At 43.7% G+C, this 23581-nt stretch overlaps 1 protein-coding gene across 4 annotated transcripts in view; it reads left to right on the top strand.

The window, feature by feature from the left end:
- Positions 1 to 23581, top strand: part of KARS1 (lysyl-tRNA synthetase 1) — a 580608-nt gene that overhangs the window by 240334 nt on the left and 316693 nt on the right. For all 4 annotated transcript variants that reach the window (XM_044081774.1, XM_044081775.1, XM_044081776.1 and 1 more), the window contains 2 exons: positions 22317 to 22436; positions 23323 to 23485. In XM_044081774.1, the coding sequence (XP_043937709.1) occupies positions 22317 to 22436; positions 23323 to 23485 (283 nt within the window). The remainder of the gene's footprint in view (positions 1 to 22316; positions 22437 to 23322; positions 23486 to 23581) is intronic.

Raw genomic sequence — 23581 nt, 5'->3', positions numbered from 1 at the left:
AATTGGTACCCACCAGGGAGATTGTATTCCTGTGAGCGAGCCTGAACACAGCCTCCCAGATAGTATTCCTTCCTCAAAATTTGGCAAGCATGACCCAGCTCTCTGCAAGACAATTCCTGCAAGCCCTGGGTTTCATAGCTTCTTGTATTCTGATGATTCCATATGACAGATTGTATACAAGGAAAATACAATGGTACCTCAAAATCCTTTGGTGTCAACACACTCAGGATTTACACTTGAATACTTCCTCTGCTTCCCTGCCTGCAGACGGAGTTCCTTTGGTGGGTGATGGCCTATGCACAGAACAAAGGCCTGCCTTTCTGTCCACCTCCTGCTAGCCAGACTCTTACCACAGATGCCTTGGGCTATGCTTGGGGAGCACATCTAGAGGGCAGATTTATTCAGGGGACTTGGGACTCTCAACAGGTTCATTTGCACATAAATCTGAAGGAATTGATGGCAGTCCAGCAGGCCTTAATGGCTTTCAGACATCTTCTCTCTCCTGGTACTCTTCTGGTCAGGACAGACAACACCACAATCCTGTGATACATCAACAAGCAGTGAGGGACGCACACTTTCCCCCTGTGCAGACAAAGCATGATACTATGGTCCATAGCAGCTTCCATGGGCATTCATCTGATAGCTCAGTTTCTTCCAGGGAGGCTCAACACCTTGGCAGACCGGTTGAGCAGGCAGGTCCTGGATCCTCAAGTGTCAACTAAACAAGACCATCCTTTATTACGTCATTCAGCATTGGGGCACTCCCCAAGTGGATCTCTTCTCATCTCCAACCAACCATCTTCTTCCAACCTTTTGCACCAGGGATCATCACAACAAAGCTTGGAAAGTGGATGCCCTGTGCTTCCCCTGGACACAGCTCTCGATCTATGCATTCCCTCATCTGCCTCTTCTTCCTAGAGTGCTGTTAAAGATAAGGGACGAAAAACCAAGGGCCATCATCATAGCTCCAGTCTGGCCCAGACAACATTGGTATCCACTACTTCGCAGTCTCTCCCAGTCTCGGCCTTGGCATCTTCCCCTGATGCCAGAACTCTTGGTTCCGGGGGGAGGGGTGGATTCTGCATCCTCATCTTCAGAGTCTGCATTTGGTAGCTTTGTTCATAATTTAAATGTTTTCCAACAAGTGGTTGAGGTCCTTTGTGAGGCCAGGAGGCCTAGCACTACGAAATCTTACGCAGATAAGTGGAAAAGATTCTCCATTTGGATGCAGACTAGAGGGGAGAAGACCTTTCTCAACATACTCTTCCTCTTATTGACTATTTGGCAGGCTTGCTTAATGCTGGACTTTCCTTTTATCAAAATCCATGCTTCAGCTATTTCTGCTCCTTGTTCCTTTGAGCATCCCATTTTTCTCTCATTCCTTGATGAAGCAGTTCTTCAGGGGAGCTTGTAATTTAAAGCCTCCCAGAAAGGCACCTACTCCAGCTTGGGATCTCAGTTTTGTACTTGAGAAACTTACTCTGCCTCCTTTTGAACCAGCTGTCTCAGCAGACCTGAAGTTTCTCTCCTGGAAAACTGCCTTTCTTTTGGCTATTACTTCAGCTAGAAGAGTTTCTGAGCTGCAGGCCTTAATGGCAGTTGAGCCTTTTATCATCTTCCATGTGGATCGGATTTCTCTTCGAACTAATCCCTCCTTTATGCCTAAGGTGGTTTCTAGCCTGACTCTTAACCAGTCTGTCCACCTGCCCACTTTCTTTCCTAATCCTCAGAATAAAGGGGAAAAGTTATTGCATTTCCTGGATGTGCATAGACAGCTTAGATTTTACCTTGACAGGACTAATTCTTTTCGAAAGTCGGATCAGTTGTTGGTCAGTTTTGCTCCTGGAGCTCAGGGCAAAGCTATTTCAAAGCAGACCATTTCTAAGTGGATTGCTCATTGTATTCACTTTTGTTATCTACAGCATGGCAAGGTTTCTCCTCCGAGTATTAGGACCCATTCTACTAGGGCAGCCTCTACCTCAACAGCTTTTTTAAGAGGTGTGCCTACTAGGGACATACTGGAAACAGCTACATGAACTTCTATCCACACTTTCACTAAACATTGCAATTTACCCTTGTTTTCTAAGTCCAGGGCTGGTTTTGCCACTGCAGTGTTGCAGGGCATCCTTACCAACCCTTAAATAGTGGGTGTTCCTCTTCCCTTTTGTTTTTTTCCCGGGCTTTGGGAATCAACCCATTTTGTAAGGACTGCAACAGTGAAACACGATGAACATAGTACTGTTGTGTACACTTACCATAAATGTAGATGTTCGAGTGTATTCACTGTTGCAGTCCTGGTCCCCCCCCCCTTCCATCCCCCTTTTTTCCTAGGGTACAGACTGGATTTTCTTTTCCTGGTCTAACCTTTTTTGGGGGCTCCTGACAGTTAAGGCAAGAAAAACTGAGGAAATGGCGTTGGCTGCCTTCTTTTGTACCTGACGTCAGGCCTAATCCGAGGGCAGCCGACATCATATATCAAGGACTTTGGTATTCTGGACGACTGTGGGCTATCGGGAGCTGGATAACCCATTTTGTAAGGACTGCAACAGTGAATACACTCGAACATCTGCATTTATGGTAAGTGTACACAACTGTACTTTCCTTAGCTGGGTATTTGAGTTACCATCTCTGAAGTAGTAGGAGGTAAAGAGGGTTGGATTCTTCATCTAGATACAGATCCCCACAGTGGAGTCTGTAAGAGACCAAGTACAGAGAGAAGGCTGTCAGTCTGTTCTAATGATTGAGATTTTCATGGTCATTGATCTTTTTAGTTATGAAGTTGATGTCTCTGACACTGAGTGATAGACAAAGGCCAAAAGGTGCATTATATTCAATAATGGGTTTGATGAAATAGAGTATGGGGAAGGTTAAGACTTCTTTAGATCTAATGGCAATTGAAAATCAGATGGGCCAGATAAAAGCCCATCTGTGCTACTCTGGGAGATGTGGTTGTCAAATGATAAGGAATTATTGGTTCGTAGATTCAAAGAAGGTTACTAGGCTAACAGCCCTAGAGCCCTTACAGGCCTAGCTGTATTCATCCTGGGTTGCCCCAGTTGGTGGTTAGGTGAGTGATGTTCACAGAGGTAAGGGTCAATGATAGTTAATACCAACTTCCCCTGTCCAGGAGGGCCATGGGTGCCACCCCAGGAGTGAATTTGCGGCCATCCAGCCATTGATCTAGGTTGCTTTTGAAGAGGTTCTGGGAGGGGCTATGTTTCACGCCAGGAACCTTGTTCTGAGAAATAAATTCTGAACAGTAAGGGGCAAGGTACACAACCCTGTGGTACACCACTGGTGACTGGTGTTTTGCTAGAGGTGAAGCCACCCATTTTGACAGTATGTGTCCTGTCGGTGAGCCGGTTGGCTACCCATCTGGTAATGTAGGGGTTAATTCCCAACTGGGGGAGTTTCTCTAATACCTGAGTGGGGGATTGTCAAATGCCTTGGCTAGGTCAAGAGAGGCGGTATTTACTTCCTTTCATCCAGGGCCTTTGTGACTTTCTCAAAGAAGTCAACCATGTTTAACAGGCATGATCTACTTTTAACATATCCGAACTGGGTTGGGTCCAGAGTCTGGAGATTACCTATGTCTTTGTTAATAAGGTCCATAATGATTCTTAGCTGTGCCCTTGTTAATAAGGTCCAAAATGCTTCTTTCCATCCCTTGCAGATGAGGCTAGTCAAGCTTATGGCCCTCTAATTCCTAGGGTCTGTTGATAGTCCCCCGTTGTGCATAGGGATTACTGTTCTCCATTCCGCCAGAACATTGCCAGTTGGCAGGCTGTGGTTAAACAGGTATCCAAGTGAGCCTGTTAGGCCATGATGATGATCTTCATGTTTTACTGTCGCAGTCATCACATTTGGGTTATCCTGCCAAAGGTAGCCCTCAGTCTGCCCGAATACCAGAGGCTTAGTATTTCTGCGTTGGTTGCTGTCACTCAGGAACTGACGTCAGGTCGTCAGTGGTATAAAATCAGGCAGCCGACGCCATTACATCAGTCTTTCTTGGAGAGGAGCCCAAAGCAGAAGCAGTTCACACAAGTGCCGGTCGGCCGCTACCCGAGTTTTCATTTCCGAATTGAAGTTGAAGTCTTCCAAAGCTAAGTACCCTGTTGGGGATCCTTTTTTCTTGCTCTAAACAATGTCAGAAAAAGTTAACAATTGTCTCGCCTGGGGAAAGCAAATACCACACCAAGACTTCCATTCTTACTGCATCACCTGTTTAGGCACAGACCAGAATGTCCCTCGCTGTCGCTTTTGTGCTTTGTTCATGCCAGAACTATACGTCGTCGGGGCCTTATTGTAGCGAGATATTTTCGCTCTCAGTCCTCGAATTCCGATATGGCTTTGGTAAGCCATCCAACTACTGATCTTCTGAAAAAAAAAAAAACAAAAACATAAGGATAAAAACAGACACAAACTGTACAGGTCCAAAACTGCCGATGACGCTTCCGCTAAGCTAGTCGTCAGTTATCCGGTCCTCGGTGAGATGTTTTGCAGCTCCTGATGCCCGCTTCTATGAATTCACAGGCTGCTACGGACACCCTTTCGGAGTCCAGGTTGCCACGAGACTTTTCTTTGACTAAGGATCCTGCGGATGTTTCTACCTTGGATGTGTCCGGAGCCACTGAGCTGGCACTGGCTTCCGAGGAAGTACTTCACATTACCGATACTCGACACAGACCGACGACTTCTAGTGTGTCTTCATTTCTTTCTAAAACTACTGAGTTTCAAAGGCCCAGGGTACGAACTGCACCTAAAAAACAGCGACCCAAGCTCAGGCACCTGCTTCCTTGCTTCAATCTCAAATGCTTAAAGTGGCGAAAGACCTTATTATGCTTATTGGGGGAAGCCAGGCTACCCCTTCCAAAAGAAAAAGAGACTTGCCCCTCTCTGCTTATGAGGATTCTGATGCAGAGTAATCCATTCCTTCTGCCTCTCCACCCGAGGATTTTTCATTTGGGGAAACCCTTCATACTTTAAGGGAGCATTTCCAATGGGAATGTCAAGACTATCCTCAGTCAAAAAAGAGACTCAATAAATTCTTAGATTTACCACAGCACAGACCTTTGGCCATTCCTCCTGTCCTGGATGTTGTGGATGATGTTTTTATGGAATCCAGTTTGACTCCTGACACCCTTCCTCCTGCTCCCAGGAAACCTGACAGGTACTACAGATTCCCCTGACTCTCACAAATTCCTTTTCAAAAATCCTACTGCTGACCCAGAGGTCATCTCTCAAGGACCTAAAGGAATTAAAGCAATTTCAGATGTTCGTGCTTCACTGTTGCAGTCATTACACTTGGGTTATCCTGCTGGCAGGCTACCCACCGTCAGCCTGAATTCCAAAGTCTTGGTCCGGCGTCGGTTGCTGTCGCCTCTTCCCTGATGTCAGTGCGCCAGGGGTATAAAAGATGTAGTCGACGCCATTTTCTTCAGTCTTTCTTGCCGCGTGGTGCCCGAAGCAAAAGCAGTTCGCAAGTGCTGGTCGGCCGACTCCTGAGATTTTCTCATTCAAATTTCAGATCCAAAGTCTTCATTAAAGCTAAGTACCCCATTGGGGAAACTTTTCTTGCTCCAGACCGATGTCGGGCGGCACAGTGGTGCAGCGGTTAACGTTGTCGCCTCACAACAAGAGGTTCTCCGGTTCGATTCTCGGCTGGGGTGCCTTCTGTGTGGAGTTTGCATGTTCTCCCTGTGTTCGCTTGGGTTTCCGCCGGGTACTCCGGTTTCCTCCCACATTCCAAAGACATGCATCTGGAGCATTTCTCCCCGGGCCTCTGCTGAAAACAGGCTCTGTGGAACCTAGTCAGACTTTCCCGGTCAACAAAATGATAAATAAATAAAAAATAAATAAATAAATGTCAGAAAAAGTTAACAATTGTATTTCTTGTGGGAAGCAAATACCTCATAAGGATTTTCACTCTTACTGTATTCCTTGCCTAGGCCCTGACCACGATGTTGCTTGTTGTCGGTTTTGTGCTAGATTTAACCAACGCACTATTAAACGTCGGTACGATTTTGCCTTTCATTACTTTGGCCACGGATTCAATTATACAGTGCCAGTGGAACAGCCGACGACCAAAGTTTATAAAAAAAAACGCAAGGATAAAGACAAGGACAGGCATCCGAGGTCCAAAACCAACAATGAGGTTTCCTCTAAGCTAGTCGTCAGTTTGCCGGTTCTCAGTGAGGCACTTTCGCAACCCCTGACACCCGCTACCTCAGAGCCACATGCTGCTTCAGACTCCCACGTGGAGCTGACTGGGCCTCTGGAAACTCAAGGTATTGGATCGTCGGAAACTATTCCCTCAGATGGGTCTGGAGCTGCTGTGCAGGCATCGGCTTCTGAGGGTGTTTTCAGACCTACACAGTTATATGTAAAGTCATCTTCAGCTTCAAAGCCAAAGACTAAAGCAGCTCTAAAGACAAAGAAACAAGTACAGCATTTTCCAGGACAGACTTCCATGCCTGAAAAACAGACTGTCAAAATGGCCGAAAACCTTATTACTTTGATCAGGAGTTCCCATCCCCCTCCTGATAAGAGGCCTAGTCAAGAGACAGAATATGAATCTTCAGATCAGGTTTCCATTTCCTCTGATTCCTCCTCTGATCAGGAATACTCTCTTCCTCCCTTTGAGGATTCTGATGCTGAAGAATCTATTCCTTCAGCTTCTCCTCCTGAGGATTACTCTTTTGGGGAAATCCTGCATACTATGAGGGAGCACTTTCATTGGGAGAGCCAGGATTATTCAGAATCCAAGAAAAGGCTTAGAGATTTTCTTTTACTACCTCAGCACAAGCCCCTTGCTATTCCCCCTGTTCTGGACATTGTAGATGATGCTTTTTCAGAGTCCGGCCCGTCCCCAGACTCTATACCCCCTGCACCCGTTAAGCCAGACAGGTACTACAGGGTTCCAGATTCACATAAATTTCTATATAAAAACCCTGCTGCTGACCCAGAAACTATATCTCAGGGTCCCAAAGGGGTCAAGGCTTCCACTGCAAAAAAACATGTTCCCTCTGATAGGGATTCTAGACCACTAGACAGATGGGGGAAAAAAGATTACACTTTTGTTACCTTGGCTGTAAGGGCTTTAAATTGTCAGTTTCATATGCTTAAATATCAGCAACACTTAATGTCACTGTTAAAACAGAAAATGTTGAGAAATTCTGAATGTGCTGAAAATAAGGAAATGCAGGATTTATTGCATGCAGCTAAACAGGTGGGAAAACATACTTTGCAATATGGTTTTCATTCTTTGGAGGCCTCTTGTAGGGCTGCTGTAACGGGTTCTGTGATTAGGAGGCATGCTTGATTAAAGGAACAAAATCTGTCTGATCATGTTAAAGCAAAATTATTAGATGCTCCATTACAGCATGATACTTTTGTTTGGTGTTAAGGCAGAAGAGGTGTTGAAGAAAATGGAGGATAAAGCGAAATCTATGCAGACAGTTAAGAATTTCTTACAGGTACAGCCACCCAGATTTAGCAGGAACTGGCCTTCAAAAAATTGGTCCTTTCCAGTGTCAGGCCACAAAGAGGCAGATACAGGTGCCCTAGAGGCAGATCCCAGCCCCAAGGCTCATACAGGCCTAAACAATGGGGTGCTTCTACCTCCAAAAGCGGAGAAGACAAATCTCAACCTTATAGGAAACAGTCCCAATGACTTTCCTGTACCAGTACCAAGCACTCATCTTTTGGACGCACCCTTAGGGGGGGAAACTAGCACTTTTTCCACAAACTGGCACATGATCACCCAGGACAAATGGGTCTTGAATATAGTGTCTCAGGATTACAGGTTCCACTTTTACACCCTGCCAAAGGCAAAAGGCATGCCAGACCTGCCACAGTCAGTGGGCAGAGGCACAAAAGCAAGTTTCATCCCTCATGGACATGAGGGCCATTCAGCGAGTACCACTACAGGAGCAGGGACAAGGATTTTACTCACGACTTTTCTTGGTGCCCAGAAAGGATAAAGCCTGGAGACCAATACTGGACCTGTCTATTCTAAACACTTTTCTGGACGTTCCAAAATTCAAAATGTTGACTCTGCAGCAGCTTCTGTCCATACTGGGCAAGAAGGCAGGCTTGGCATGTAACCTTGGACCTAAAAGAGGCATACCTGCATGTCCCAATCAGACAATCTTGCAGAAGATACCACAGATTCATAGCTGGCTCAATGCACTAACAATTCTCTGCACTGCCCTTTGGCTTATCTACTGTGCCCAGGGTCTTCACAAAATGCCTGGCACCAGTAATTGCTTTTTGCAGACAGAGGAATTCAAATATATCCCTACTTGGACTACTGCCTTATTCAAGCAGAGAACAAGGACATCCTACTAAAGCATCTGGTGTTTGTAAAAAGATTGCTAATTTGCCTAGGGTACATGGTAAACGTAAAGAAATCAAAGCTAGTACCCTCTCAAGAGATAATATTCCTGGGTGCAAGCTTAAATACAACTGCCCAGATGGCTTATCTCACGCTAGACAAACAAATGCAACTGTCTTCTTATTTCGACATGTTGGCAACAAAAATCCAGTTATCTGCAAGAAAAATTCTGCAGGCTTTGAGCTTAATGGCATCCTGCATTCTGTTAATTCCATATGCAAGACTGCATATGAGGAAACTACAGTGGTATCTAAAAAGTGTTTGGACTCAACATTGCCACAGCCTGGAAAAACTAATTACTCTCATTCCCTGCCTGCAACAGGAGTTTCGATGGTGGGCACAGGCCTGTCACCACAACAAGGGACAGCCTTTCACTTTACCCACTGCCAGGCAGACAGTAACAACAGATGCATCAGATTATGCCTGGGGGGGGGGGGGCACATGGCAGGAAAATGTATTCAGGGCACATGGCCCACAAGCCAACATGGCAGGAAAATGTATTCAGGGTACATGGCCCACAAGCCAAATGCATCTTCATATCAATCTAAAAGAAATGCTGGCTGTCCAGAATGCCCTGACAGCTTTCAATGATCTGCTTCATCCAGGACAACTGCTAATAAAGACGGACAATACTACAGTCATGTGGTACATAAACAGGGAGGCATGCATTCCTACACCCTCTGCAGACAAGCCATGATTTTGTGGAACACAGCATTGACTTTTCAAGTACACCTACAAGCACAATTCCTGCCCGGAAAGACAAATACTCTGGCAGACAAACTAAGCAGAAACCTCATGGATTCTCACGAGTGGAAACTAGATCCACAAATCTTCAGCATGATAACAATGAAATGGGGATGCCCAGACATAGATCTACTTGCCTCCCCTCACAACTGCCAACTACAGAGATTTTGTACAAGGACTTATCACAAGCTAGCATGGAAAGTGGATGCTCTATCATTCAGCTGGAACAACCTCACAGTATATGCCTTTCCTCCACTACCTCTCCTCCCCAAGGTACTCCTAAAGGTCAGACAAGAGAAGCCAAAAATTATCCTGATTGCCCCAGTTTGGCCACGCCAGCATTGCTACCCAATCCTAAAGAGCTTGTCTCAAGGCCCAGACTGGACATTACCTCAAATTCCTCATTTACTGACACAACAAAGCAGTCAAATACTGCACAGCCAACTCAGAACCCTAAATCTGGCTGCATGGTGGATAATGTAACCATTCAGAACACACCTCTCTCCAAATCAGTTATGGATGTTATTCTGGAGGCCCCAGCACCAGAAAATCATATGCAGAAAAGTGGAAGAGTTTCTGTGCTTGGAACCAGGCTCAAGGAATTGACATGCTTGTACCAAATATTCCTCAGATTTTCCAATACCTAAATGAGATGCTGGGCAAAGGCCTATCCTTTTCATCGATTAAGATCCATGCCTCTGCCATTTCAGCTCATTACAATACGGACCCACCTATTTTTTCACATCCACTACTAAGACAGTACCTCAGAGGGGCCAAAAACATAAGACCCCCAAGAAGAGCACCAGTACCTGCATAGGACCTCAACTTTGTCTTGGAAAAACTCACGCTGCCTCCTTTTGAGCCAGCCAATACAACTGAGATAAAATTCTTGTCATGGAAAACAGCTCTGCTCTTAGCAATTACTTCAGCAAGAAGAGTCTCAGAGTTACAGGCTCTAATGGTGGTTGAACCTTCCGTAACTTTCCATCCGGACAGGGTTTCTCTGAGGACAAACCCAACATTTATGCCTAAGGTAATGTCCAGTGTGGCTCTTAATCAAACAATTCACTTGCCTACCTTTTATTCAAACCCACAGAATAAGGGGGAGAGACTACTACATTCTTTGGACATACACAGACAGCTACGCTTCTACTTGGACAAAACTAAAGCTTTCAGAAAGTCTGAGCAACTCTTAGTGGCATTTGCTGCAGGATCTCAAGGAAAAGCAATCTCAAAGCAGACTATTTCCAAATGGATAGCCCACTGCATTCATTTCTGCTATTCTCAACATGGCAAATCAGTGCCTAAGGGCATCAGGCCACACTCAACCAGAGCAGCAGCTACTTCAGCAGCCTTCCTCAGAGGAGTACCAACCAAGGACATTTTGGAGGCTGCAACTTGGACTTTAGTGCACACTTTTACAAAGCACTACCACTTACCTCTTTACTCTAAATCCAGAGCAGGCTTCGCCACTGCAGTTCTGCAGGGCCTCATAGCCTCTCCTAATTCTATTTAGGGCCAGCCACCCAACCTTAGCTTTGGGATTCAACCCAAGTGTAATGACTGTAACAGTGAAACACGAACATAGTACAGTTGTGTACCTACCATAAATGTAGATGTTCGAGTGTATTCATTGTTGCAGTCCAGGTTACCCACCCACCATCCCCCTTTCTTTGCTGGAACTTATCTGTACTTCTGTATTCTATACAACCTATGTGGTGTATTTGCTTGTAGATGAAGATTATGTTTTATTCTAGTGCATGCTCTTTTATTGGCATAATTTCTTAGCCTACCCTTTGGGGGGCACCTGACATCTGGGGCAAGAAAAACTGAAGAAAATGGTGTCGGCTGCATCTTTTGTACCCCTGGCGCACGAGGAGGCGACAGCAACCGACGCCGGACCAAGACTTTGGAATTCAGGCTGACTGCGGGTAGCCAGCCAGCAGGATAACTCAAGTGTAATGACTGCAACAGTGAATACACTCTAACATCTACATTTATGGTAGGTACACAACTGTACTTTAAGAATCCCACCCCCTCAGAAAGGGATTCTTGAGCTTTGGACAGATGGGGTAAAAAAGTATACACCTCTGCTACTCTTGCTATTAGAGCATTAAATCATCAGTTCCACATGCTGAAATATCAGCAGCATACCATGGAACTCCTCAAACAAAAATATCTTCCTTTCCTGCATGTGCAGAAAATAAAGAATTACAAGAGCTTATGTATTCTACAAGTCAAGTTACTAACTACACCTTGCAATGTGACTTTGATGCCCTAGGAGCATCTTGCAGGGCAGCAGTCACTGGTTCTGTCCTTAGAAGGCATGCTTGGCTTAAGGAACAGACCTTGCCAGACGCATGTCAAATCCAAATTATTGGACACACCACTGAACAAAGACTATTTATTTGGCACCAAGGCAGAAGAGGTCTTGAAAAATCTATGCATTCAGTTAAAGACATCTTACAGGTTCAACCTCCGAAGTTCAGTAGGCATTGCCCTTCCAAGCACTGGTCCTTTTCTGGCCCCTCCAGGCCAGCTCAGCCCCAGACCCAGGGGAAGCAGACCCCCCAGAAAGCAGCCTCAGGGAATGCAGAGATCTAAGCAATGGCGTTCCTCTTCTTCAAAAACAGGGAGTGCAAAGCCACCCCCTTATGGTAAGAGCTCACAATGACTTTACACCTCCACCCCTTACCTCTGCCCACCTGCTTGTGCCCCTAGGAGGAAAACTCTTTCCATGCAAGCAACTGGGCTTCTATTACCAATGATCGATGGGTCCTCAACATAGTGTCCCAAGAATACAAAGGGTTCCCAGATCTTCCTCCAAACCAGTGGGCAGAGGTCAAGAAACAAGTATTTTCCCTGCTCTACATGAAGTCAATACAGCATGTTCATGCAGAGCAGATAAGCCAAGATTTCTATTCCACACTCTTCCTGGTACCCAGAAAAGAGGGCACCTGACACCCAGTCCTGGATCTTTCCATTCTAAACACCTTTCTGGTGATACCAAAATTCAAAATGCTCTCCCTCCAGCAGCTTCTTCCTATACTTTACACTTTCCAAGGATGCTTGGTTAGCCACCCTAGACCTAAAATAGGCCTACCTACACATCCCAGTCAGAGAATCTTGCAGGAAATATCTACGTTTCAGGGCAGGATCTATCTACTTTCAGTTCTCTGCGATTCCCTTTGGCTTATCCACTGCTCCCAGAGTTTTTACAAAATGCCTGGCTCCACCCATTGCTTTTTGCAGACAAAGAAATAATCACATTTACCCCCTACTTAGACGATTGCCTGATTCTGGCAGACAGTCAGGAAAAGCTGTTACAGCACCTGACCTTTGTAAAGGACCTACTGACCTCCCAGGGGTATACTGTCAACAAAAAGAAATCAAAACTATTCTCAACACAAAAAATTGTATTCCTGGGAGGAAGCCGGGACACAGTATCCCAGATGGCATTCCTTACTCCAGAAAAACAAGCCTACCTGACAGGCTACTTCTCTCAACTAGCCACCAGAACCCAGTTATCCGCAAGGAAAATCCTGCAAGCTCTAAGGTTCATGGCCTCCTGCATTCTACTCATTCCATATGCCAGACTGCATATGAGGAAACTACAATGGTACCTAAAAAGCCTTTGGTGTCAACACTGTCAAGACCTGGAAACTATCATACCAATGATACCTTGTCTAAGGAAAGATTTTCTTTGGTGGGCAGCAGCACAGGGAATCTTGCAGGAAATATCTACGTTTTAGGCAGGGTGTATGCACTATCAGTTCTCCGCACTTCCCTTTGGCTTATCTATTGCACCCAGGTTATTCACAAAGTGCCTGGCTCCAGCCGTTGCATACTGCAGGCAGAGAAATATTCAAATTTACCCATACTTGGACAATTGTCTGATTCAGGAGGACAGTCAGGAATTGCTACTTCAGCACCTGATGTTTGTAAAAAGACTCCTAACTTCTCTGGGGTGTACCATCAACGAAAAGAAATCACATCTGGTACCCAGCCAAAAGATTGTATTCCTGGGAGCAAGCTTGAACACAACTTCCCAGATGGCATTCATCACTCCAGAAAAACAGGTTTATTTGTCAAGTTACTTCAAACTACTGGCCACCCAAACCCAGCTATCTGTAAGAAAAATTCTGCAAGCCCTAGGGTTCATGGCTTCATGCGTTTTACTAATTCCATATGTAAGACTGCATGTGAGGAAGCTTCAATGGTACTTAAAAAGTCTCTGGTGTCAACATTCTCAGGACCTGGAAACAGTGATTCCTATCATACTTGCCTAAGGACAGAGTTCCTTTGGTGGGTAGAGGCTTGCAACCACAACAAGGGACTCCCTTTCACTCACCCCCCCCCCCCGCCCAAACCCTGACAACAGATGCATCAGACTATGCATGGGGGGCTAACATGGCAGGCAGATGCATTCAAGGCAAATGGAGCCCAGGACAAATTCACCTGCATATCAATCAAAAAGAAATGTTAGCTGTACAGAATGCACTGACAGCCTTCAAACACCTTATCCTGCCCGGACAACTCTTGATAAAGACAGACAACACCACAGTTGTGGTACATAAACAAGCAGGGGGGAACTCATTCCTACTCACTCTGCAGGTTAGCCATGGCTTTGTGGAACACACCCTTCAGCAATCAAGTGCACCTGCAAGCTCAGTTTCTGCCAGGCAAACAAAATTCACTGGCAGATGACTTGAGCAGAAATCTAATGGACCCACACAAATGGAAACTGGAACCCAACTCATTCAAACATCTAATATTCAGGTGGGGAGCACCAAAGGTTGAACCTGTTTGCTTCCCCCAAAACCATCAACTGAGCAAATTTTGCACCAGAATTCCCCACAGCCAAGCTTGGAAAGTGGATACCCTATCCTTCATATCAGAAAACCTCTCAATCTATGCCTTTCCCCCTCTGCCCCTCCTTCCAAAAGTACTACTCAAGATCAAACCGGACAGGCCAAGGACAATCCTTATTGCACCAGACTGGCTATGCCAGCACTGGTACCCACTCCTATGCAGTCTGACAGCAGTGCCTCCCTGGCATCTACATCAGACCCTCCTCTCTGCTGTCCCAGCAGGAGGGACATATTTTGCATCCTCAGCTGCAAACCCTGAACCTGGCAGCCTGGCTTATTCCCTGACTACATCACCAGCAACTCTCAGCAAACAGGTGCTGGATGTTATCCTTGAGGCCAGGAGGCCCAGTATTAGGAAATCCCATTCAGAAAAGTGGAATAGATACTGTTCTTGGAGCCAGTCTCAAGAGAATGACACAGCCATGCCCTCCTTGCCTCAAATCCTAGATTACCTAGCAGAGCTGCTCCACAAAGGCCTATCCTTCTCATCAATTAAGATTCATGCCTCTGCCATCTCAGCTCATTACAATACTGAGCCACCTCTCTTCTCTTACCCTCTGATCAAACAGTTCCTGAGAGGAGCTAACGATTTAAGACCCCCAAGGAGAGCTCTCTCACTCCTGCCTAGGACTTTAACTTTGTACTAGAGAAGCTCACGCTTCCCCCCTTTTGAGCCTGCTGCTACAGCAGAGTTAAAATTCCTCTTTTGGAAAGCAGCCTTACTGCTAGCCATCACTTCAGCAAGAAGAGTGTCTGAGTTACAGGCCCTTATGGCTGTGGAACCCTTCATTATCCTCCATGCGGACATGGTTTCCCCTTAGGACTAACCCATCTTTTATGCCCAAGGTGGTGTCCAGTGTGGCTTTAAACCAATCCATCCAGTTGCCAACCTTTTTTCCTAATCATCAGAATAGAGGGGAAAGGATCCTGCACTCCTTGGACATGTACAGACAGCTCAGGTTCTACCTTGACAGGACTAAGCCTTTCAGAAAATCTGACCAGCTGCTAGTCAGCTTTGCTATAGGGGCGAGGGCAAGGCCATTTCGAAACAAACCATTTCTAAATGGATAGCATACTGCATCCATTTCTGCTACAAACACCATGGAAAACCTACCCCACAGGGGATCAGGCCTCATTCCACTAGGGCTACCTCAACCTCTACAGCTTTTCTTGAGGGAGTCCCTACCAGGGACATCCTGGAAGCTGCAACCTGGAGTTCTGTACACACCTTCACCAAGCATTACCACTTGCATATCTTTTTTAAATCCAGAGCTGGATTTGCCACAGCAGTCTTACAAGGCTTGCTTGCCAGCCCTACTACTTCTTGACTGCCTCCACCCTTCCTCAGGTTTGGGAATCAACCCAAGTGTGACTGCAACAGTGAAACACAAAGAACATAGTACAGTTGTGTACATTTACCATAAATGTAGATGTTCGAGTGTATTCACTGTTGCAGTCCTGGTTACCCTCCCTCCAGCCCCCTGTCTTTCTATACTTTCTACCTATCCTCTTTTTTTGCCCATATCTTATTGAAGTGATATTTACTTTTTACTGGAGGTGTTCCACACCATTTAATTGCTTCCTATTTTGGGGGCTCCTGACATCTAGGGCAAGAAAAACTGATGTAATGGTGTTGGCTGAATGTTTTATACCCCTGACGACCTGACGTCATGAGATGAGGCAACAACATCCGACGCAGAAATCCCAAGACGCTGGTATTTGGGCCGACTGAGGGCTACCTGCAGGTAGATTCCAAATAAAGTAGCTTTGCTGTACTTCCCTTCCATCTTGTCTCCAGGATACAGAGGATGTCCAGCCTCCTCCTTACCATCATGTCATCCAGCTGTATCCTGTCAATGTACCTGCATTGAGTGTAGCAATCTTTAGTTCGTGTTTGGCAGTTTGAGCAGTTTTACGTCCAGCTTTCGCTCGAGAGGTGTCCCAGGTAGCTGGACACTGGCCAGCCAATAGCGTATTAACCCAGAGCTGCTGGACTATATGTCAGACACACACAGGCCAACAGGAGCGCATAATACCCCTCCCACAGTTAGCATCTGTCCTTGGTGTAGGTTGGAGTAAACTAGGCCCTCATCCCACTTAACACTCACATTTACCCATGTCCATTTTTTGTGATGTAATAAGCACAATCAAATTGTCTATAGCCAGTTTTTACACCATTGAGTGGCTAGCCTTGACAAGGCGCACAGTCTGTGATCTGTGCTCTCCTATCTAGGGGATGCTGCAGACCACCGTTGACACTGGTGGCCAGAGTGGTTGGTCTGTACAACTCTTCCCCCTGTAGGGCACCATCTACATTCTGTGCTGCTGCCCACAGCTCTATTCTTTTTAACATGTTCATAGCATTATCACTTAAAACAAGGCAAACATACATTTATATTAAAGAAAACAAAGCATGTTTACAGTTACAAATATTGTACATCTCATACATCCTTTTATGCAATTATCATCAGTCCAGTATTTCATAAATTGCTCAGTTTCTGCCTTCCTTAAAGCACACTCTTCCAAAACATTATTCTGCATGCATTGTTCCCACACTTTCCATTTTGTATGTAGTTTGCTCTTACCCTTTTCTAAAGATCCCACTTCCACTTTTATCTCTGTTACAATATTCACTACTTCAGATACAGTTGGTTTAGACTTTGATCTCCATTTTCTAGTAATTACTTGTTTGGCAGTCACTAGAATTAAACTTAAGGCCTTATGTCTAACAGTTCAGTTCCTGTATCCCAGCTTTAAAAAAAAATAATTTCCTTAGTTACACTCATTTGCTCACCCAGTATTTCTGACAGAGTAGTTTGAAGGGAATTTTTAAAATCTGCCAACTCGTTGCATTTTCAAAATATATGTTCTCTCACTTTTTTCTTCCTTGTCGCACATACATTTGCCATCTACCTGATGAAAAATTCTTTGGAGTACAGATCTTTTACTTGTGATTCCCCAGTCCCTGTGCCTGTACTCTAATATCAATTCCTGATGGGGAAGGCAGTCTGTAGCCTGCAGTTTGTGTCCTTTTGGCCTGTTTCCATTCTATTACCTTTCCCTCTAGTTATTTGCATCCAATACATTGATTCCTTTACCAGTTTTCTCTAATAAATTCCATCTCCCCTTCCCTATTCTCTCCAGTCATCCCTAATGGTAGAATGTCCTTTCTCCATTCTCAGGTTGGCTTAGTTCTTAGAGTACTTTCTGCTACTTTATGAATATAATTTCTGTGACTGTTATTCTCCTTAAGTATCTGCATCCAAAATCCTCCTCTCTTCTTTTTCCTGGAATTACCTACCACTTCATCATCATTCCTTTCTTTGAATTATAACCTTCTGCTTCTGTTATATATATGAGCCTTAACTGTGTAGCTGTAAAATCTCTTCAAATCAGGTAATCCTATATCCCTTTGTTCTGTTAGAAGGATCATCTTATGCCAGTTGGCCCTTGCCCTTTTCCTCTCCTGGATAAAATTCAACTTTTTATTAATTATTGTCCACAACTTCTCCTCTGTTTGATAAAAATGTGCCTGACCTGTATATAAAGCTAAAGGGACTAAATACATTTTCACTGCTTGTATCTTCCTACCCATATCCAAAAACATGAACTTTCAGTTTCTCCGTTTTTGTATTATTTTGCTTAGTCTCTTCCCACATAGCTATCCAAGCTGCCAAAGCAGAATCCTTTTTATCCCATACTCTAAATACGGGTATTGCTTAATTAATTTTGTGTATGGGTATATAGTTTTATGGCTATTGCCTTTGTTTTATCTTCATTTAATTTTGTATCCAGACAGTTTTTGAAACTGTCTCAGAATATTTCTCAAAACTAAAATGTCCTTTTCGGTTTTTAATCAAGTACAACATATCATCTGCAAGTAATGAAACTTCGTGATTACCAAATCAGTTGTTTCCTTGAATTTCTGAGCTCCTTATTTTCTTTGCCAGTGGTTCTAAATATAACACAAATAACAAAGGGGAAAGAGGACACTCCTGCTTGTTTCCACTGTTCAGACACAACATAGAGAGGAACACTCCCACTTTAATTGCCTTAGATTCATCATATATCTTCCTAATTAACTGCATTATTGATCATTGAGTGCAAATGTTTCTAGTGATGGAATCATACAATACCAGCTTACTCTGTTGAATGCTTTCTCTGCATCAAGACCCACCAACAGCAGCAGTATTTTCTTACTTTCCACTTCCCCTCTGTATCATCATTGTTCTTTTAATGTTGTCAGTTCTTTTCCTCGACAAAACCACATGGATTCATATCCATCAGTTTTACAACACCGTTATCATTATTAGACAAAAACACTTTATAATCATGGATTAAAATTGAAATGGATCTGTACGAAGCTGAGTCTTTGCCATCTTTAGGTATTATAGCTATCACAGCTTTCTACCAGGTTGTTGGTGTTTCCTCTCCTTTTTAAAATACTGTTAAGCAAAACTCTTCCCTCCTGAAATCCAAACTTGGACAGGAATACCATCAGCTCCTGGATGCTTTCCTGTAGCTTGTTTATATGTTACCATTTTTACGTCATCTCCTCATGTTGAAGCTGTTAATTGTTAAGCCTCATCTACCTCTAGCCTTGGCATACTTAAGTCTTCCATAAATATTTCCATTTGTGCTTTTTCTTGATTTCCATATTAATCTGCTTTGTACGAATTTCATGCAATGCCTGAAGTATCTCTAACACTTAAATAGGATTTCTGGTTATTTTTCTTGTTATAGGCTCCCTAAGCTTGGCAACAACCCCTTCTACTTTCAGTTGTGTAATTCATTGTGCTAAGAGTTTTTGCACTGTGGGGTTATCAAAAAACAGTTGCTTAGTAGCAATCTTTCTAAACTTGTGCATATTATCCAGATATTCCCTTATTTTCTCTTCAGCACTCTTGCAGTTGTGTCTCTTCTGCGAGATTTTCCTTATTCTGCAGTAGTTTAAGATTTGTCAGTCCCTCTAAATTTTGTTACTTCTTATATATCTTTCATTTATTTCTACCCTATTTTTAAACTTCACTTTCATTTTATCCCACTTACTAGAAATAAGTTATGAAGAAACTTCTGTCTTCCTTAGTAACTCAAATATTTCCACTACCCATTCCTTCCTTTTTAACAGGAAGGTGGGGAAGTGCCATGGTCTCTTTTTTAATTCATTACCCTGCATTTTTATGTTAATTGTTCTTGCATGATCTGAAAAAGTTATTGTATGTTATGCAAAGCTTTCAATTAAATGCATGTGTTCCTGTGAAGTATAACTTCTGTCTAGTCTAGCCTAGCCCAGTATTTGTACCTTGGGGAATGATATGTAAATTCTGAGTTCCTACTACTGAATTCACATCTTCCATACCAAATATTTTCATAAATTTTATTTAAAAATCTTCCCTCTTTTGTTATATTTTACCTTTTTGATCCCCCAGTTGCATTCTCACTGTTGCAAATTTAAGTTCTAGTCCCCACCTATAAATAATATTCCTTACTGAAAGCTAATTTTTTCTCCCAAAATTTAGTTAAGCTCCATAATAGCAGTTTTAGGTGGAATATAAATACATGGCAGTGTAATCCTCCTCCTTTGCCAGTAGCCCTTTACTACCCCAAATGTACCATACTCCTCTTCTCAATTGTCCCTGATATCCTGCTGAATATCCATCCTAAAATCCTTTAGCAAATTCACATCCTCACTTCTTTGCAAATGTGTCTGCTGTAGTACTGCTTTTTGCACTTTACATTTCTTAATAGAATGTAGTAGTTTTACCTTTTTGTCTATTCCTGTGAGGCCATTCACATTCTAAAATGTTTATTGTAGCCATTATGGCAAGAAGTTATTATTCCCACCTGTTGTATGTGACAGCTTTCCCACAACTCCATTCTTGGGTGACTCTGAGGTGGAAACATTCAGGATGTTTTGAAAGGTGGGAGGAACCCCACAGAAGCACAAGGAGAGCATGCAGACTCTATACAGGTATTGGTCATAGGTCATGATTGAACCTCAGAACTTATGCATGGGAGATGAAGACCTAAGCCATTATGCCATTTGGTAACAACATAGATGATGGATGGGAAATAGAAGTATATGTCAATATCTGCGCGAGATCATAAAGAGAATGTTTGTTCAGTACCAAGCTAAAGTTGTGCTGGCTGCAGGTGAGAGTAATGCTTATGGATCTATACTCGATAAACTCATTGTTTTTTTTTTCCAGTTGCCACTGACTTCTAGGTTCATTGGCTCCTCCTTGCTTTACCAGTCTCAATTAGTGAGGAAAGTACACTGATGTGACCTTTTAGAAGATGAGCTTTCCCCTCTGATAACCTGTAGGTTAACCAAAACATTAGTCATCCTCTCACCAGAGGGTGGAGCTGGTGTTACGTAGTTTTCTGGGATTTTATTTATATATGTTCATAGGTTAGTACTTGGCTAACTGCCCTTGTGGGCCATTTTAAGCCTAGCAAATTACCCCATGTGAAAAACCCTGCACATTGTGTCTGTAAGGTAAACACCTTAACCATTATGCCAACTTCCTTGTACAGTGGTAAGCTGCCAGTGGGCATGCATTTGCATGGTGATGCCACTCACTCTCAGGGGTGACAAAAACATTCATTCTTGCCCCTTCATGTGCAGATGTCTTCTGTTAGGTCTCCTGTCTCCACTGGGGATGCATAAATGAGAGATGTGCCTTAACAACATGCACTCCAAGCAGAGGTAAACGGGCAGTGCTGCTTCATTGCTGTCCCTTCCTACTCGTCTCTTTTATTGCTAGGACTGCTGACTAAACCTTGGTCAGCTGGGTCATATGCAGGGCTTCTTCCATCTCCACCACAGAACTGACTGCTGCTTGCAGTTTTGAAACCAGTTTGATCATTTCAATTACTCAAGTCTAGTCATTGTGGAAGAGTGATTGTTTTATGTGGCTTGTTTTTTTATTTCAAATGGACTTGACTAGTGGAGTTTGAATGTGCCATTAGGTGTAAAACTAACCCCACACAGGCTGGATTAGAAATTCATGGATATATACTCTAGCATAGAAGGATAAAGCCCTCACTGTGACCCTGACGACATGGGATCAACTGACATTTCGAATATTGCAGGAACTGGTGAAGAAGGGTGGGAGCAAGTGGTCAATGCCAACATATCTATCCTGAGGGAAGGGGGTGGTCCACTCTTCTGCGATGGTGGCATCTGCTGGAAGAATCAGTGTGGTATGCAGCACACTGAGCTGATGGACCTGCACTTGGTTCTGCCAAGCTTTTTTGAGGGTAATCTCCTTTACATATGCATACAGGAGCACACACACACACTCTCTCACACAGACACACACACACTGTGTGTGTGTGTCTCTCTCTCTCTCACACACTCACACACTCACACACACACTCTCACACACACACTCTCACACACACTCTCACACACTCTCACACACACTCTCACACACACTCTCACACACACTCTCACACACACTCTCACACACACACTCTCACACACACTCTCACACACACACTCTCACACACACACTCTCACACACACACTCTCACACACACTCTCACACACACACACTCTCACACACACACTCACTCTCACACTCACTCTCACTCTCACTCTCACACTCACTCTCACTCTCACTCTCACTCTCACACTCACACTCACACTCACACTCACACTCACACTCACTCTCACACTCACTCTCACTCTCACTCTCACTCTCACACTCACACTCACACTCACACTCACACTCACACTCACTCTCACTCTCACACTCACTCTCACACTAGGAGTGATAATAGGGTCTTCAGACCTGTGAGTGTGCACATCAGCCACCTAGAGAAGGGTTAGGCTATAAAAGAAAGAATCCTTGATAGTTGCCTTGATGATATCTTGCCTTCTGTGCAGCAGACTCTCACCACTGTAGGTGAATTAATGGGTGCAGTCCTAAAAGGAGAGGTGAGTTGATGACTGGCAGGCATGGGACAAGTTTTAAAAAAATTCATATTAATGTAGTAAATATTCAAGCATGTTGAGTATGAGCCAAAAAAGCTGCACATTAGATCATGTAAAAATTAGAAGTGGAATATGTTTAGCTGTTCAGGTGTATGGAGATAACCTGTACTAGTAGGTAAGACTTCTGCAGATCCCTAACACAGTTAGCATACTCAAAGTAGTAGGCAGCCGAAGAAATGAAAATTTGTGGGGAGAAAGGGTAAAACAGTGATATTATGCCAAATAGTGATGGAGGAGAAAAGTGAGACATGGAGAATAAGGGTTTTGTGGTACAGCACGTCATAAGCGTCTTCATTACTTCTAGGTTGAAACTCCAATGATGAACATTATCCCAGGAGGAGCAGTGGCTAAACCTTTCATTACCCACCATAATGAACTGGATATGAACCTCTATCTGAGAATTGCTCCTGAACTCTACCATAAGGTAAGTGTTCTGTTCACTAGAAAGTTGGATTTTATGTACATTCTTCTAATTTGCATGTGTTTACCTTTTATTATAGTAATGGCCTATTTTTTTTTGTTCAAAGAACTCTGTCTGAAACATGGGTATGCCTACTTTGGCCCTCACACTTGATAGGTGGAAAGTTTAGATTAGACTTTGTACATTGAGTTTTGATTGTGTTCATTTTGCGAAAAATTGCTAGTAATGGTGATGGCATCATTTGTCATGCTTTTGACTTTGGCTTTGGGAGCAAACCTAACTCATCTGAAGGGGTGGTTTAGGCTATGTGAGATGCCTTTGGAGAGTGTGACTTGGTCAGAATGTGGTGTTTCATCTTCTTTTGGGCAGGTGAAATTATGCTGTTTTCTGCCTAGAATTTGAGGTTCTTGTTTTTGTGTGCTAGCACTTGGTACACTAAAAGACCTTCATTTATAGCCATGTATTTTTTATACAGAGAACAATCTTTGGGTAATTATTGGATGACTTTGGGGGTAGATTAAAAAAAAGTATCCCTGTGCATGGGGTACCCCTAGACCTATGACTACATCCTTTGTGGGATGTATGGTAGTTACAGAGAGAGCAAATTCTTGCGAAGAGACATAGACCCTGCATTACCTTTATATACTTCTCCACAACAGTCATTTCAGTCTTATGTTGTGGCTTCATAAATGTTTTGTTTACTTTTTAAGAGCCCCCTTTGCTTGTATCATGTGTGTATCTTTTTGTAGTCCACCAAGATGCAATATTGAATTGATTGTTTCAGAGTGGTGCCTGGAATAAGGCATAACTGTACATGTTTACAGGACTAATGGTAGTGCAGGCACTTTTCCTGGGCTTCATTTGTACTGTTCCTTTTTCTTGTTTTTAGATGTTGGTTGTTGGAGGAATTGACAGAGTCTATGAAATCGGTCGCCAGTTTCGAAATGAAGGAATAGATCTTACCCACAACCCTGAGTTCACAACCTGCGAGTTTTACATGGCATATGCTGATTATTTTGACTTGATTGAAATTACAGAGAAGCTACTTTCAGGTACTACATGCAAGGCATTTTTATAATATGTTTTGTTGAAAATTTGTTTAACTGTGGTTTGAGCAAACCAAAAGTTAGGCAGAGCAGAAGCAATCC

The sequence above is a fragment of the Protopterus annectens genome, chromosome 8.part1, assembly GCF_019279795.1.
Source record: "Protopterus annectens isolate FY-2018-M chromosome 8.part1, PAN1.0, whole genome shotgun sequence".
Taxonomy (NCBI): domain Eukaryota; kingdom Metazoa; phylum Chordata; order Ceratodontiformes; family Protopteridae; genus Protopterus; species Protopterus annectens.
This window is presented reverse-complemented; position numbering and strand designations above follow the sequence as displayed.